This window comes from Belonocnema kinseyi, chromosome 2, assembly GCF_010883055.1.
Source record: "Belonocnema kinseyi isolate 2016_QV_RU_SX_M_011 chromosome 2, B_treatae_v1, whole genome shotgun sequence".
NCBI classification, from domain to species: Eukaryota; Metazoa; Arthropoda; class Insecta; order Hymenoptera; family Cynipidae; genus Belonocnema; species Belonocnema kinseyi.
This window is the reverse complement of record NC_046658.1, coordinates 168367293-168384099: the sequence shown is the minus strand read 5'-3', so window position 1 is coordinate 168384099 and position 16807 is coordinate 168367293. Positions and strand designations below refer to the sequence as shown.

Sequence of the window (16807 nt, the reverse complement as noted above, 5' to 3'; positions counted from 1 at the left end):
TTTTCAAAATTCAAGTAATTTGAAAATTCCATTTTTTGTAATTTTGCGATATTAAAATTGTACACTCCTCTTTATAAAATTAAATCCTGATTAAAATATTGAGACAAAATAAAAAATAATAAAATAGACGAAATTGAGGGAAAATAATATTTAAAGAAGAAGTTACTTTTTGAAAATGATTTGTACACTTTTTTTTATTGTCAATTTTTTTCAGTTATCACTTTTCTTCAATTTTCAGTTGTTAAGTATTGAAGAAAAGTTAAAACTCAACTGTATTAAAATTATAAACATTTTTTGATAAAAGTAAATCCTAAATAAAATATTTAGAAATTTTCTTCAATTATTTTTTGACAGTTAAAAATTCTACTGTTACAAATAACAGAACATAATTTTAATAATATAAGAAAGAATCAAACATAAAGACATAATATTTAAAAAGTAGAAAAACAGAAGGAAAAAGAATATTTCCAGAAAAAGTTCTCCTTCTAAAAGTAATTTTAAAAGAAAAAATTTCTTTTGTCAAGTTTGAATTTCGCGCGCATTGTTAAGCTCAATTTGCACTTCATTCACGTGAAAAAGCAGTCAGCTGACCTGTCTTGTGATAGCAGTCAATCCGTCTGGTTGTTGAGTAGTTGGGTGGGCTTGTATCAGTACGTCAGATTTCTCTGTAAGTTATCTCTTTTACGCATCTTTTTCATCCGAATTTTCATTAAATAATTAAACCTCAATCCCTACAAATAATCCTCCCTAACCTTAATTCATCCAAATCTCTCTGAATCGTCTTTTCGGGTACGGGAACTACACAGTATCGATCGAGTTTCCTCTGCGCCATCGTCTTCAGTCTCAGAGCCTCTTAAATTTCATCTTTTTGGTGCATAATAGTCTCTAATTTTATGGAAATTATTTTTTTTTTTAACTTCGGAATTTAGTGCTCTCTAATTTTTTTGATAAAATATTTTGAAAACAAGTTAGCAGACGGTTCGCGGCCTCCAAGGGCTACGCCTATTTTCCGAACGAGAACGCTCACGTGAATCCCTGGTAATGAGTGTACCGAAATGTTTTTTCACCTTTCGAGAAAATATTCCGCATCCAAAATTCTCGCCGTGTCCTCGAGTGAAAACGCTGCCAAATTATCTTTCCGTTATTTATTTCTGGATTAGAAGATTTTCACTTTTCGCGCTGTTCTTTATGATTTTATGTTTCTGTTAATTTACGTGGGAGGGGTCTCGAGACTCAATTATTGAGAGAATCTATTCAATTTATTTTATTGCTGTCTACTTAACTTTTATTATTGACTTTTGTTTTTTGTGCGCGGACTCCAAAACGATAATGGTCATGCTCCGAAATTCATGTGACACGAGAGCTTTTCTTTTTTTATTGATTGTGTCAATTAATCGAAGTTGTCTTAATTGTTGCACTTTTTTATTTGAATGCTCATTTTTTGTTTATAAATCGGTCGTTTATAAGTTGTCATCGACAGGTGGATCAACTAGTTTTTTTTTTTTTTTTATCAAAGAAAGTGTGTTCGTAATTTAAATTTAAATTGTGAAGATTTCAATTGAACTTTTATGATCATTTAGTCATGCATGCGAGTAGGTTTTCACACTTTTAAGTGATCTTTATTAACACAATTTGTTTCACTTAAATTTTTGGTGGCGTTTTTGGTTAAAAATTGGTATTTTTGTTTTTGAAAATTCGACTTTTTTGGTAGAAAGCTGACCTACTTTGCTGAAAATTAATTTTTTGTTTTGTAATTAAACTATTTTGTACATTTTTGGTCGAAAATCGTTTTTTGCTGGAAAGTTTAAACAATTTGGATAAACTTTTTTTCTTTGTTTACTGAAAAATCTGTATTTATTGAAAAATCGTCTTTTTGGTTGGAAATGTCATCATTCTAGTTGAAAAATCATCTCATTGGTTGAAAATCAGTCTATTTTTTTCAAAAAAATCGGTTTTTTTTAATTCTTTTTTTTATTTTCATTTTTATTTTAAAATTCATTTTTTTAGTTAAAAATACGAATCGTAGTTTCAAAGTTTATGTATTTTTTCGTCTCTTTTGTTAGAAACTTGACCTACTTTTCTAAAAATTAATTTTTTGGTGAAGATATGAATTTTCTAATTTTTTGTTAAATATTCGTATTTTTTTAAATAGAAAGTTGACCTACTTTGCTCAAATAAAAATTTTTTGCCTAAAGTATTTGTTTCAAAATCCAAGTATTTTGTTAAAAATTATATTTTTATTTAAAATTCGTCTTTTTTGGTAGAAAATCTACTTTGCTAAAAACTAATTTCTTGGTTTGAAAATTTTTTGTTTTCAAATTTACGTATTTTGCTTAAAATTAATTTTTTTGTTTAAAATTAATTTTTTTAGGTTGCATATTCGTCTTTTTTTATAGAAAGTTGAACTACTTTGCTAAATTAAATTTATTTGGTTGAAAATCTATTTTTTTAGATTTAAAAAAATATTTATTTATTTATTAAAGGATTATCTCTTTTGTTGGAGTCTGAACTATTTTGTTAAAAAATATTTTGATTAACTGAAAATGTTATTTTTATCATTTTTAAACGTAGGTAATAAATACAATTTTATTATTTTCTTCGAAATCCAACAATTTTGTTAAGAACAAAAAGGTCAATCTGTTTTGTTGAAAATTTATCTTTTTAGTCGAAAATTTATGTATTTTATTGAAAATTAATTTTAATGGTTACAAATTTAATTGTTTTGTTAAAAATTCGTTTTTATGATTAAAAATTAATTTTTTAAACTGTAAAAGTTATTATTTCATTTTTGGGTAAAAAATCGCCCTTTTTGGTAGAAAAATAATCTTTATTGTTGACATTTTAACTATTTGATTCAAAATTAATTTTTGTGTTGAATATTAATTATTGTAGTTGTAATTTCATTTATTTGGTTACAAATTTAACTATTTTGTTGATTTTTCTATTTTTTTAAATTAATTTTTTAAATGAAAATTTAACTACTCTGTGTCTCATTAAACATTTATCATCCTTAGTTTTACTTTTTTCTTGAAAATTTATATTATCGGTTAGAAAATTTAATTTTTTGGGAGAAAATTCATATTTGGGTTTAAAAGTTCATCTGTTGTAGAAATTTCATCTTTTTTATTGGCTAAAAATGCAAATACTTTGTTAAAAATTAAATTTTTTAACTCATAATGTAACTACTTTATGTTTTGCTTGAAAATGTATCTTTCATTGTTGCAGATTTATGCGTTTTGTTAAAAAGTTGTCTTTTGTTGTAGAATATTAATCTTCTTGGTGATAAAATTTATATTTTCAGTTGGCAGTTCATTTCTTTGGTTGAAGATTTAACTATTTTGTTAAAAATTCTATTTTTATGATTAAAGTTTAATATTTTTTAATTTGAAAATTCATGTTTCGCCTTAAAAAACAATTGTTTTGTAGAAAAATCCTCTTTTTGGCATAAAATTTCACATTTTTTATGCAATTTATTTTTATTTTTTGACTGGAAAATATGTTTTGGTTGAAAATTAGTCTTTTTGGTTCAAAAATTTATCTGTTGTAGAAATTCAATTTTTTTCTTTGCTAAAACTGCAACAGTTTAAAAACTTATATTTTTCAACAATATTAATTTTCTACAGATAGTTACATTTTTTAATCAATCATTCATTTTAACTCTAACAAATTAATTCTCAGCCAAAAGAGGTAAATTTTCTACAGAAATAGATGGAGTTTCAAAAAAAAAATATGATTGTTCAACAATTAAATTTAGTAGCCGAGAAAAAAAAATTCCAATCAAATTTTTTTAAATTTCAAACCAAAAAGACGAATTTTCAATAATACTGTTGAATTTTCAATAAAATAATTTAATTTTGAAACAAATAACAAATAGTAAAATTTCGGACTATAAACTTTTTAATTGAGACTACACTGAAATAATTTGAAGTCATTGAATATGAATTAAATTATTCTTATTCATTAAAGTTTACTTACAAAAAAAGACAGTACAAATCTCTGGAAATGTTGAAAATCTTTGAATTCCTAGGAAATTCAATAAACCATTTTAGAATCGTTAGAAAATCCTGGGAATTTAATTTATTTTCCAATGTTATCTAGAAATCCTTTAAAATGCAGCTTAAAATGTTTAGAAAGTCTAGATAATTCTTTGAAATCTTTTGAAATGAATTAAAACTCCTGTAACATTTTATAAATTTCTTCATGCCTTGAAATTCGTAAAAATCCCTTTAAATAAAGTAGAATTTATTCCCTATAGTTCTCTAGAAATTCGTTGAAATCCTTTAAAATTCATGGAAATATTTGGAAATAGGAAAAATCCATTAAAATATAATTATAAATCATTTGAAATTCCTTGAATAGAAATCAAGATCATTTATTCGTTAAATATCTCTATAAAAAGAACCGTTCAAAATCCTAGAAATCTTGAAAATTTAGTTAAATCTTTCAAATCTGGCGAAATTCCTAGAAATATTTTTATATTCCTTGGAATGACTAGGAATTCTTTAAAATTTCATTTATTCACTAATTTTCTCTAGAAAGCAGTTAAAATCCAGCTTGAAATCTTTGTAAATCTACCAAATTCTTTGAAATTTTCTAAATTTCTTCATATCCCTTAAAATTTGTAGAAATTCTTTGAAATAAAATAGAATTTATTTCCTACAGTTTTCCAACAAAAAAAAATCGTAAATGCCTTAAAATCGATTGAAATATATGGAAGTCGTAAAAATTCTTTTTAGAATAATTAGAAATAATTTGAAAGCCTTGGATATTCAATGAAATATTTTTGGAATCGCTAATTCCTTGAAATTTAATTTATTTTGCAATTCTCTAGAAATCCCTTAAAATCCCCGTCAATATTTTGAAATCTTTGAAATCCTCTAAAATGTTTTGAAATCTTAGGAAGTTTCTTGGAATCATGGAGATATTTTTAAACCTCTTGCAGTTCCTTAAAATTTGTTGATATATTTAAATTCTTTAAACTCTTTTGGAATACTTTTTAATTCTTTGAAATCTGTAAAATCCTGTGAAATCCCTTACAATAATTTGAAATCGTATGTTAAATAAATAAATCATTTGATTGTAGTTTCTCTATTTTTTGCATCACTTCTTTCAATGTTTGAACATTATTTATTTCTATAATGATTTTTTTACGATTTTTTGTAATAATTTTTCTAGAATAACAATAAATTTATTTTAAAAATTCGTTATAGGCTTATACTGTATTTCCAATAATATTTTTTCGTAAGGGTAGAAATATTAAATTAATTACATTATCAATATGTTTATTTAATAAATATTTATCATTTTAGTTTAAAATTCATCTTTAGGTTGGAAATAAAATTAATTGGTTGAAACTCAAACTCTTATATTAAATTTTTGTTGTTATTGAAGAGTCATCGTTTTAATTAAAAATTCATTTTTTAACTTAAAATTTGATTATTCAATTTTTGGTTGAAAAATTATCTTTTTTAGTTGAAAATTAATTTTTTTTTTGGCAGAAAAAAATCTTCTTGATTATAAATTAATCTTGTGAATCGAAAATTCAATTATTCTAGTTAAATATTCATTATTTCAGTTAAAAATGAATCTTTCTGCTTCAAAATTCTATTCTAGTTCAATATTTACAATTTTATTTAGAAATTCATCATTTTGTTGGAAAAAGTAACTATTTTTTTTAAGTTAGTTTTTTTTGGTTTTATTAATTATTCAAACTGAAAATTTAACTTATTCCAATTGAAACTTCCATAGTTGTAGTTGAATTTTTTTTTTAATGTTAATTTTTTTACTTATAATTTAATTATTCACGTTCTGGTTGACAGTTCATTTTTTGTAGTAAAATAGTTTTTTCTTTGAAAAATCAACTATTTCAGTTGAAGATGCATTGTTTTAGTTAACAACTCGTATGTTTAGCTTAACATTAATTTTTTTTCAATTAAAAATGTTACTATTCCATTTTATATTGAAAATTATTATTTTTTTAGTTCAAAGTTTAACTATTCGGTTGAAAATGTGTCTTCCCTAATTAAAAATTAAATTATTTTGTTAAAAATTCATGTATTTTGTTGAAAAATGGTATTTCTTGCAGAAAATTAATTTTTTTATTTGAAAATTAATCTTCAGGTTTAAAAGTTCAAGTGTTTCAGTTAAATATTCGTAGTTTTAGGTGAAAATTCAAATTTTTTGGTTTATAATTTAACCATTCCAGTTGTAGATTCATAATTTTTTTTGAAAATTGAACTATTTTGTTGAAAATCCGTTTTTTTGTTTTGTTTTGTTTTGAAAATTAATTTTTTCAATCAGAAGTTTAAATAAATTTTTTGTTAAAGATTCATATTTTTCGGCAGAAAAAATCTTTTTGGTCAAAAATGAATCTTTTGGGTCAAAACTTCAATTATTTTAGTTTAAGATTCATTATTTTAGTAAAAAAATGTATCATTCTGGTTCAAAATTCAATTATTGCAGTTTTGTTGTTGTTAGTAATCATTTAAACTATAAATTTAGCTAATTCCAATTAAAATTTCCGTAGTTGTAGTTGAAAATTCATTTGTTTGTTTAAATACTTTTTTTTAACTTTTAATTTAATTATTTATGTTTTGGTGGACAGTTCATATTTATTAGTAATTTTTTTTTTAAATCAACTATTTCAGTTGAAGATTTATTTTTTTAATTGAAAACTATTATGTTTGGTTTAAAATTATATTTTTAAAAAATTAAAAATGTTACTATTCCATTTTCGATTAAATATAAACATTTTATGGTTCAAAATTTAACTATTTGGTTGAAAATTTGTCTTCTCTGATTAAAAATTCAACTATTACGATAAAAAAATTTTTATTTTGTGGAAAAATGGTATTTCTTCGTAGAAAATTAATTTTTTATTCGAAAATTAATCTGCCGGTTTGAAAATTCATCTTTTCGTTTGAAAATTCAAGTGTTTCAGTTAAATATTCATAATTTTAGTTGAAATTTCAAGTTTTTGGTTTACAATTTAACCATTCCAGTTGTAGATTCATAATTTTTTTGTAAATTGAACTATATTGTTGAAAATCCGTTTTTTTTATATAAATATTGCATTTTTTATACAAAATTTATATTTTTTATTGGAAAATTTAAGTATTTGTTTCAAAAATAATTTATTTTGCAATGTTTTTCTCTATTTTGTTAAAGGATGTTTAAAATGAACGTCATGAATTAAAATAAATGTTTGCATTTTTGCGGTAAATATGAATATGTTACTTTTAGTTGATCGGGAAAATTGATTTTTTCTAGTTGTAAATTCAACAATTTTAATATAAGTTTGTCGTTTTCAATTGAAAATTGAACTATTTCGTTGAAAATTGAAGTATACTTGTTAAAAAATCGATTTTTTCTTTGTTTAAAATAATTATATTTTCCTTTGAAAGTTAATCTCCTTGTTTAAAAATTATTCTTTTTGGTTAAAAATTCAAGTATCCCAGTTAAATATTTATAATTTCAGTTGGAAAAAATCTTCTTGCTTGAAAATGAATCTTTTTTTTATCTAAAATTCAATTATTTTAGTTTATTTTATTTTCTCCTTCAGTCCACAAACAAGATGACTTTACCAAAGATACGACATGAAGAAAAGGAATCAAAATTCGGCTATGTCTACGCCGTATCCGGGCCCGGTAAGTACAATATAATAAAATAAATGATTCTACCTTGAACAATTTTCAATTAAGCTACAAAATTCTTAGAGATTGAGGGAGACAAAACAGAAATCGAACTATAATATAATATAATTGAAGTTAATAATTTACATTCTTTTACATTTTGAAATTTCGTCTACGAAATTCTTGGGAATTAAAAAAAAATCAGGAATCCGACGATCAGATTTGGACATCACACTCTTAAATGTCTTTATTCGAATTAAAACCAAAACGGCAACACGTTGCTAGATTTTTATAAATGTTTTTCGGGATTTACAAAAAAATCAGAATTAAAAATGTCTAAATTTGATCGTTGGATTCTTGTTTCTTTTTTTTTAATTTTCAAGAATTTGTTAGTTAAATTTGAATGCTAATCATTAAAGAAGAATATAAATATAAATTTAATCTGATTTTAATTTCTTAACATTTTTTATCAAAATTAAAGGTATTACTTTTTCACGAATATGTGAACTTTCTTCAAAATTTCTGGCATTAAAAAAAAAATTTGAATGAATAATGTCATTTGCAATAATTTTTTTTTTCAAATAGGTAATAAATTTATTGGATTGAAATTGTTTTTAATATAAAATAAAAATAAATAAAATGCATATAAAATAAAGTCAAATACCTACTGAATACATTTGTTCAATTATGTTTTTTTGTGGGTATTTGAATATATTTATACATGGTTTATTGACAAAAATTACATTTTTTAAATTTAATCACTTATTTTACAGATTTGAGCGATTTTATTAATTTAAAAATTTTAATATACTAATAATAATAAGTTTAATTGGGACTTATGGTAGAGGAAATTATTGGTAATTAAGAGATGTATATTTTCAATTAGTTTCATATTTATCAGAAATTTTAAGACTAAATTTAACTCCCGAAAACTGAAATTTTTCATCAAATTGATGCTTTGTGTGTGGTAAATACATCTTCAAAATTTGTTTCCATTTTTATGAAGAAAAAACACCTTTAGTTATGAAAAATTAACATTAAAAATAAAACTGGAAAAGTGTGAAAATGAATAATTCATTAAAGTTTGTATATCGGCCATAAAACAACTTCAGGGGCCTTTAAATGTTTTTTTTTTAAATCTGAAAAAATGCAGTTAAGGGCACATAAAGTACTTAAAAAATTAGCCTACTTTATCCCCTATTTTTGTGAAAAATTCCTCTTTTTCCCTATTTTGAGAACATTTTGCGCTGTGCAGGTAGAGTTTGTGTAATTTTTTTTTTTCAAGTATGATTTAAAAAAAAGAAAAATAGTCGAGCGAACAAAATAAGGAAGATTTCTCAAATTTTGAATTGAGACATTTCAGACTGTGTTGTTAAAATTGTATGGTAAAATTCTTGGTTTTTTAAATTTCCGATAACTTTGCAGTTGAATTTGAATGTTGGACGTTGAAGAATAATTAAAATTTTGATTTATTCCGAATTTAATTTCCTAAATTTTAACTTTTTAATTAAATATTTGGTACTGAAAAATGACTTTCAGTGGTCACCGCGGAAAAAATGGCCGGATCTGCTATGTACGAACTGGTTCGTGTTGGCTACTACGAACTGGTAGGAGAAATTATTCGATTGGAAGGAGACATGGCTACAATTCAAGTAAGTCTGGTACACTTAACTGATAAATAATTATCGATTTCATGGTTTGTTGAAAATTTAAGTATTTTTTAAAAAATTCCATTTTTGAGTTGAATTCAAATGTTTTTATGTTTAAATTGTCAAATTTTGTTTGAAATATAAACTATTTTATTGAAAATTTAACTATTAGGTTGGAAATTGCTCAAAATTTTTAAATAACTGATTAAAAAATCATGTATTTTGTTAAAAATTTTGTCTTTGGTAAAAATTTATGTTTCTGTTTTTTTTTTTTTTTTGTTAAAAATATATCTTTGTTATTGAAAAATTAATGTATTTTGTTAAAAATTTGACTTTTTTTGTAGAAAATAATTCTTTTGTGTTGAGTTTAAAAACATAATTTCCTTAACTGATATTTTAACTACATATTCCATCTTTCAAATCTTTTTTTATGGAAATTCAATTTTCTTGATTGAAAATTCAACTATTTTGTTGAAAATTAATTTTTTTGTTTGTTTGTTGAAGATTCATCATTTTAGTTGTAAAAGAAAGATTTCTTCATCTGATATTTTAACTATTTGACTTTAAACAAATTCTTATAGAAGTTTTATTTACTTGGTTGAAAATTCTTCTTTCTGATTTAAAATTAATTCCTTTGGTTAAAAATTCAAAAAAAAATTAATTTACCTTTTTTTAATCGGAATATAAATCCTTTAATAGATATTTTAACTATTCCATTAAAACAAATTTTAATCCTGTTGGATGAAAATTTATTTTTTGTTTGTTCAAAATTTTAATATTTTGTTACCAATTCGCTGTTTTTTTTATAGCTTCATCCTTTTAGTTAACAAATTATTTTCCTAACTGATATTTTAACTTTCATTTCTTCATCTTTTTTTATGGAAATTTAATCTACTTGGTTGAAAATTCATCTTTTTAGTTGAAAATTCAGTTTGTGAGTTCAAAATTTAACTATTTTGTTGAAAATTCGATTTTTTGTTGGGAAGATTAATATTTTAGGTTGAAAATTAATTTCTTTGGTTGAACATTCATCATTTTTGTTAAAAAACATGTATTTCTTCAACTAATATTTTAACTATTCCATTAGAAAAAAATGCTAGAAAATTTTTTCAAATTAAAAAAAAAAGTGAAAAATTAATTTCTTTGGCTGAACATTTATCTGTTTGGTTAAAAAATTTTTTTTTCTGATTTTAGTCATCATTTTAATTAAGAAATTCATCTTTTTGGTTGAAAATTTAACTATTTTGTTGAAAATTCTTTTTTTTTGTTTATTTGTTGAAGATTCATCATCTTCGTTGTAGAAAAATGATTTCTTTAACTGATATTTTAAATGTTCAATTTAAAAAAATTCTTATGAAAATTTAATCGTCATTTTAATTTAAAAAAATTATTTCTTCAACTAATATTTTAACTAATCCATTAAAAAACCAAAATGATGAAAATTTAATCTTCTTGAATGAAAATCCATATTTTTTGTTAAAAATTAATTTCTTTGGCTGAACATTTATCTATTTGGCTAACAATTAATCTTATGATCACAGATTTATAATTGTAATTTAAAAAACACTTCTTTAACTGATATTTTAACTATTTGAATTTTTAGAAATTCTTATGGAAATTAAATCTTATTGATTGATAACTCGTCTCTTTGGTTAAAAATTTCACAATTTTTGTAATTTGCCTTTTTTGATATAAAACTAATCCTTTTGATTGACAATTCAACTATTTAATTAACAATTAATTTCTTTGATTAAAGATTTATCATTTTAATTGTAAAATACTTCCTTTAACTAATATTTTAACTATTCCACTTTTAAAAAAAATTTATTTTTGTAAAGAAATTTTAATCCTATTGGATAAAAATGTATTTTTTTGCTTGGAAATTTAACTATTTTGTTGAAAATTCGTTGTTTTTTTAAGCCCCTGCATTTTAGTTAAAAAATTATTTTCCTTAACTGATCTATTAACTTTCATTTTTCCACATTTTTAAAATGGAAATTTAATCTGCTTGGTTGAAAATTCATCTTTTTAGTTGAAAATTCATTTTCTGGTTTCAAAATATAACTATAATGTTGAAAATTTATTTTTTTTGTTAGGAAGATTAATATTTTTGGTTGAAAATTAATTTCTTTGGTTGAAGATTCATGATTTTAGTTAAAAAAAATTATTTCTTCAACTAATATTTAAATTATTTCATTTAAAAAATTTTATTAAAACTTTAACTATTAGTTTGAAAATTCTTTTAAATTAAAAATATTTGATTGGAAATTCTTGTATTTTGTATAAATTCTCTGAGAATTAATGAGAATCTCAGAATTTATTTTAATTAATAGAAAAATGCATTTTTTCGTTAACTTTTCGGTTGAAAATTAAACTCTTTTTTTCGAAAGGTTGTCTTTTTTATTTTAAAGTTTACCTGCATTAGCAGAAATTTAATTTTTTTTTTTTGATAAAAATGCAACTGTTTGGTTAGAAATTAAGCCATTTTACTATTTTTTTGAAAACTTAACTATTTCTTAGAAAATTTACTTTTTGTGTAAAATTTACATTTTGGTGTTGAAAAATGAACTGAAATATTTTCTGGATGTAAGTTCCACTCATAAAAAAAAAATGTTTTTTTTTCATTACGAATTCATCTGTTGGTAGAAAAAATTCGTCTTTTTGGATTGAAAATTCAATTTTTTTCGTAGAAGTTAATTTTTTTGTTGCAAAAATTCAATTTTTGATGTTACGGAGTTAACTGGAATTTTTTTGTTGATAAGAACTCAACTTTTTTTGTAATGAAACATTCTTCTACTTTAAGATAAATTTCATATTTTTTGATAAAAATGCAACTATTTGCTCAAGAATTCAACAATTTTGTTAAAAAGTAATCCTTTTTGGTTGAAAATTCGTCTTTTTGGATTGAAAATTCAATTTTTTTGTAGAAATCAATTTTTGTGTTACAAAAATTCAATTTTTGATGTTACTGAGTTAGCTGGAATTTTTTTATTGTTGATAAAAACTCAACTTTTATTGTAATAAAAAATTCTTCTACTTTAAGATAAGTTTCATATTTTTTGATAAAAATGCAACTATTTTTCAAAGAATTCAACGATTTTGTTAAAAAGTCATCCTTATTGGTTAAAAATTGGTCTTTTTGGATTGAAAATTCAATTTTTTTGGTAGAAATTAATTTTTTTGTTACAAAAATTCAATTTTTGATGTTACTGAGTTAGCTGGAATTTTTTTATTGTTGATAAAAACTCAACTTTTTTTAAATAAAAAATTCTTCTACTTTAAGATAAATTTCATATTTTTAAATAAAAATGCAACTATTTTTCAAAGAATTCAACGATTTTGTTAAAAAGTCATCCTTTTTGGTTAAAAATTGGTCTTTTTGGATTGAAAAGACCATTTTTTTGGTAGAAAATTATTTCTTTTTGATTTAAAACTTCATCTGCTATAGAAGAACTTTCATTTTTAGTACGAAAATGCAACTTTTTGGTTAAAAATCATTCTTCTTTGCTTTATAATTCAACTAATTTGTTTAAAACATTTGGTTGAATCGCTTTGTTACGAAATCACTTTTTTGTTACAGATTTATATTTTAAGTTGGAAATTTATCTCGTTTAAAAATTTAATTATCTTGTTGAAAATTAATCTTTTTTAATTGAAAATTCACCTACTTGGGTCAAAGTTGAATTACACTGTGAATTTTTTTTTTTTATTGAAGGCTTATGTCTGGTTTAAAATTTAACTGTTTAGTGAAAAATACTTCTTTTTTTTAGAATTAATTTTTTAATAGAAAATGTAAATTTTTCATTTTATTAAGATTGATATTTTTTAGTTAAAAATTCCGGTTTTTTGTTGTTGTTGTAAAAAATCATTTTTTGTTAAAAATTTATTTCTTTTTTAATTGAAAATTGAACTATTTTCTTCGAATTTTTTTTTTTTTTTGCTTGAAAATTGACCATTTTCAGTTAAAAATTCATCTGTTTTGGAATTAAATTATTCTTCTTGATTGAAAATGTATCTATTTTAGTTAAAACTTCTTTTTCTTTTGTTATTGATAATTGAACTATTTTGTTGAAAATTCAAGTATTTGTTTGCTGAAAATTAATTTTTTTATACTGAACCCTGAAATGTATCATCTTAGGTTGAAATTTTTTTAAATATGATACTTGAACAATTTTTCTGACATTTTTTTCGTTGAAAGTGCATCCTTTTTGTAAAACTTTTTTTAATATAGTTTGAGATTATGTTTTTAGATAAAGTAACCATTTTTCGTTGAAAATTGATCTATTTTGTTCAAAATTCTTTTTTTTTTTATTGTTACAAGCTTGATTTTTTAAATTTAGAATTTCTGCTTTCGATAGAAAAATATTGTTTTGAACATTAAATTATTTGTTAAACTAATTATTTTAAAACATTTGGTTGAATCGCTTTGTTACGAAATAACATTTTTTTTTCGTTAAAGATTTATATTTTAAGTTGAAAATTTATCTCGTTTAAAAGTTTAATTGTCTTGTTGAAAATTAATCTTTTTTAATTGAAAATTCAACTACTTGGGTCAAAGTTAAACTACATTGTGAAATTTTTTTTATTGAAGGTTTATGTCTGGTGTAAAATTTAACTGTTTAGTGGAAAATACTTCTTTTTTTTGGTTTTAAAATTATTTTCTTTTCTTTTAGGTTTAATATTCAACTAGTATGTTAAAAATTTAATTATTTTGTTGAAAATTCCAGTATTTTGTTAGAGAGTTATCTTTTAAAGTAGAAAAAACTTTGTTTGTTTGAAATGAATTAATACATTTGAAAAATTTAAAATATGTCTGAGCTAGAAAATAATTTATAATCAACTGCTGATATAACCCGAACAATAAAAATATTGTTAAAGATTATAAATTCTCGGGAATTCAAAACTCTAGTAGCAACCCTCTTTTTGTGTAAAACAAAATATATGTTTTGAATATTGTTTTTATTTTTAAAAATAACTAGGTATACGAAGAGACAAGTGGCGTTACTGTGGGCGACCCAGTGCTCAGAACTGGAAAACCCCTTTCTGTCGAATTGGGACCCGGTATTCTCGGCAGTATTTTCGACGGTATTCAGCGTCCTCTCAAGGACATTTGCGAACTCACAAATTCCATTTACATCCCGAAAGGTGTCAATGTTCCGGCTTTATCGCGAACCATTGCCTGGGAATTTAGTCCTCTCAATATCAAAAACGGAAGTCATATCACCGGCGGTGATATGTATGCAATCGTTCACGAGAACACTCTCGTCAAGCATAAAATGCTTTTGCCGCCAAAAAGCAAGGGCACTGTCACCTATATTGCCCCCGTTGGAAATTACACTGTCGATGTGAGTACTTTTATTTACAAATTAATTCAATAATCTGCAATTATTACAGGCCTCAATTTTTTTCAAAAAATCTTTTCGTGCTTTAATTATTATTCATTCATTTTAGGTATATACCTGTTTCTTTTTTTTTTTTAATTATCTTGATGTCTTTGAAATATTTCAGGGTTAATTTATAAAGATTCCGAAAATTTTAAAATAAATTTCAACAGTTTGAAGGAATTTTTAAGATTACAGGGTATTTTTTAAAACTTTTAAGCCATTTTCTGGAGATTTTAATTTGAATTATTTTTGGGGATTTTAAAAGATTCGAAGGATTTTTTTTTTGATTAATTTCATTAATTTAGAGTGATTTGAAATTAAATTAAATTTTTGAATATTTAAAAAAATGTTGAAACTATCAATGTATTTTAATACATTTTCCATAATTTCAGAAAATATCATAAATTAATTACGAAATTTTATAATATTTTGATGAATTTATTCATGAGAAGTGAGGTTTTTTTGTAGGGGTTTGAAAATTTAGAATTCACCCTGAATTCTTCGGAATTCTCTTGAATTTTATGAATTTACTGAAAGTTTTTTAATTTGATCAAATTTCTATAAATTTACTCTTTTCTGCTTAATTCAATTCAACAGAAAAGAATTTTTACTAAAAAGATGGATTTTTAATTAAATAAATAAATTCTTTTATTAAAATAGATTAAATTTAAATAAGAAGAATAAATTTCTACCTAAAAAAGATAATTTTTTAACTGAGAAAGGTCAATTTTCTTGCAAAAAACAAAACAAATTTTTTAATTAAAAAAAATACATTTTCAATCGAAAATGATACAGTGAAATTTTTTAATTCTAAAAATTAATTTTCAACAAAATATTAGAATTTTCAAAAAGGCATAATAAATTATTTTCAACAAAAACAAGAAAAATAATTTTATACTAAAAAAGAGGAATTTTTAACTGAAAAAATAAATAAATTGTAAAAAAATCAACAAAATTTTCAAATTAAAAATGAATATTAAAATTAAAAAATAAGTATTCAACCAAAAATGTTAAAATACCAATACCAATTAGATGGATTTTTAACCACATGCATACTTGAATTTGATTTTAAAAAACATAAATTTTTCACAAAAAATTGAATTAATACTTGTCCAGTAAAAAAAAAATTAATAAAATAGTAACAAGATTAATTTTCAAACAAATAAATTTTTACCAAAAAGCCTAAATTTCAACTAAAACAAAATTCTATTTGAACCAAAAAATAATGAATTTTTAATCAAGGAAAGTAATTTTCAAAATTATAACAAAATTCATTTGCAAAATAAAAACAAATTATCTATAAAATAGGTGAATTTTTTGAAAATTCAACTGTTTGGTTGAAAATTCATGTATTTTGTTGAATATTCGTCTTTTTTTTGTAAGAATATTATTCTTTATATTTGTAATTTCATTTCTTTGGATGAAAATGTAACTATTTTGTTGTTAATTCTATTTTTTTTAAATTAATTTTTTAGCTGAATTTGATTTAGCTGAGAATTTAATTGTCTAATTTTATTTAATTTATCTTTTCCATTTGAAAATTTGTTTCTTTTTTAATTGAAAATTGAACTATTTTGTTCGAAATTTCTCACTGAAAAATTAATTTTATTTGGTAGAGAATTATTCTTTTTTTTTTAAATTCGTCTATTTTAAACAAAAATTCATTTCTTTCATTGAAAATGCATCCTTTTTGTAACAATTTTTTTAATATAGTTTGAGATTATGTTTTTAGATAAAGTAACCGTTTTTCGTTGAAAATTTATCTGTTTTGTTCAAAATTTGTTTTTTTAATTGTTGCAAGCTTGATTTTTTAAATATAGAATTTATGTTTTCAATAGAAAATTATTGGTTTAAACATTAAATTATTTGTTTTCAAATTAAATTTTTTGCTTGAAAATCTGAATATTTTGTTGAAACTTTTTTTTTGTGGGTAATAATTTTTTTTCCTGTTGGACAATTTACCTTTGTTTTAAATTCGATTATTCTCTTTATTCAAAATTAATTTTTCGAACTCAAAATTTAACTGTCCCATTTTTTGTTAAAAATTAAACATTTTCACTTGAAAGTTAATTTCTTTGTTTGAAAATTTATCTATTTGATTCAAAAATTCCTGTCTTTTGTTATAAAATCGCATTTTTTCGGG

General features: G+C 22.4%; 1 protein-coding gene across 2 annotated transcripts in view; it reads left to right on the top strand.

Annotated features, from left to right (window-relative positions):
* Positions 1–590: 590 nt before the first annotated feature.
* LOC117183114 (V-type proton ATPase catalytic subunit A) overlaps positions 591–16807 on the top strand; it is a 48661-nt gene continuing 32444 nt past the window's right edge. The window contains exons 1-4 of one of the 2 annotated variants that reach the window (XM_033376293.1): positions 591–667; positions 7562–7646; positions 9171–9283; positions 14260–14625. In XM_033376293.1, the coding sequence (XP_033232184.1) occupies positions 7574–7646; positions 9171–9283; positions 14260–14625 (552 nt within the window). In that variant the 5' untranslated portion in view covers positions 591–667; positions 7562–7573. Of the gene's footprint in view, positions 668–904; positions 1039–7561; positions 7647–9170; positions 9284–14259; positions 14626–16807 lie in introns of those variants that run through there. The other variant, XM_033376294.1, reaches the window with a different exon arrangement.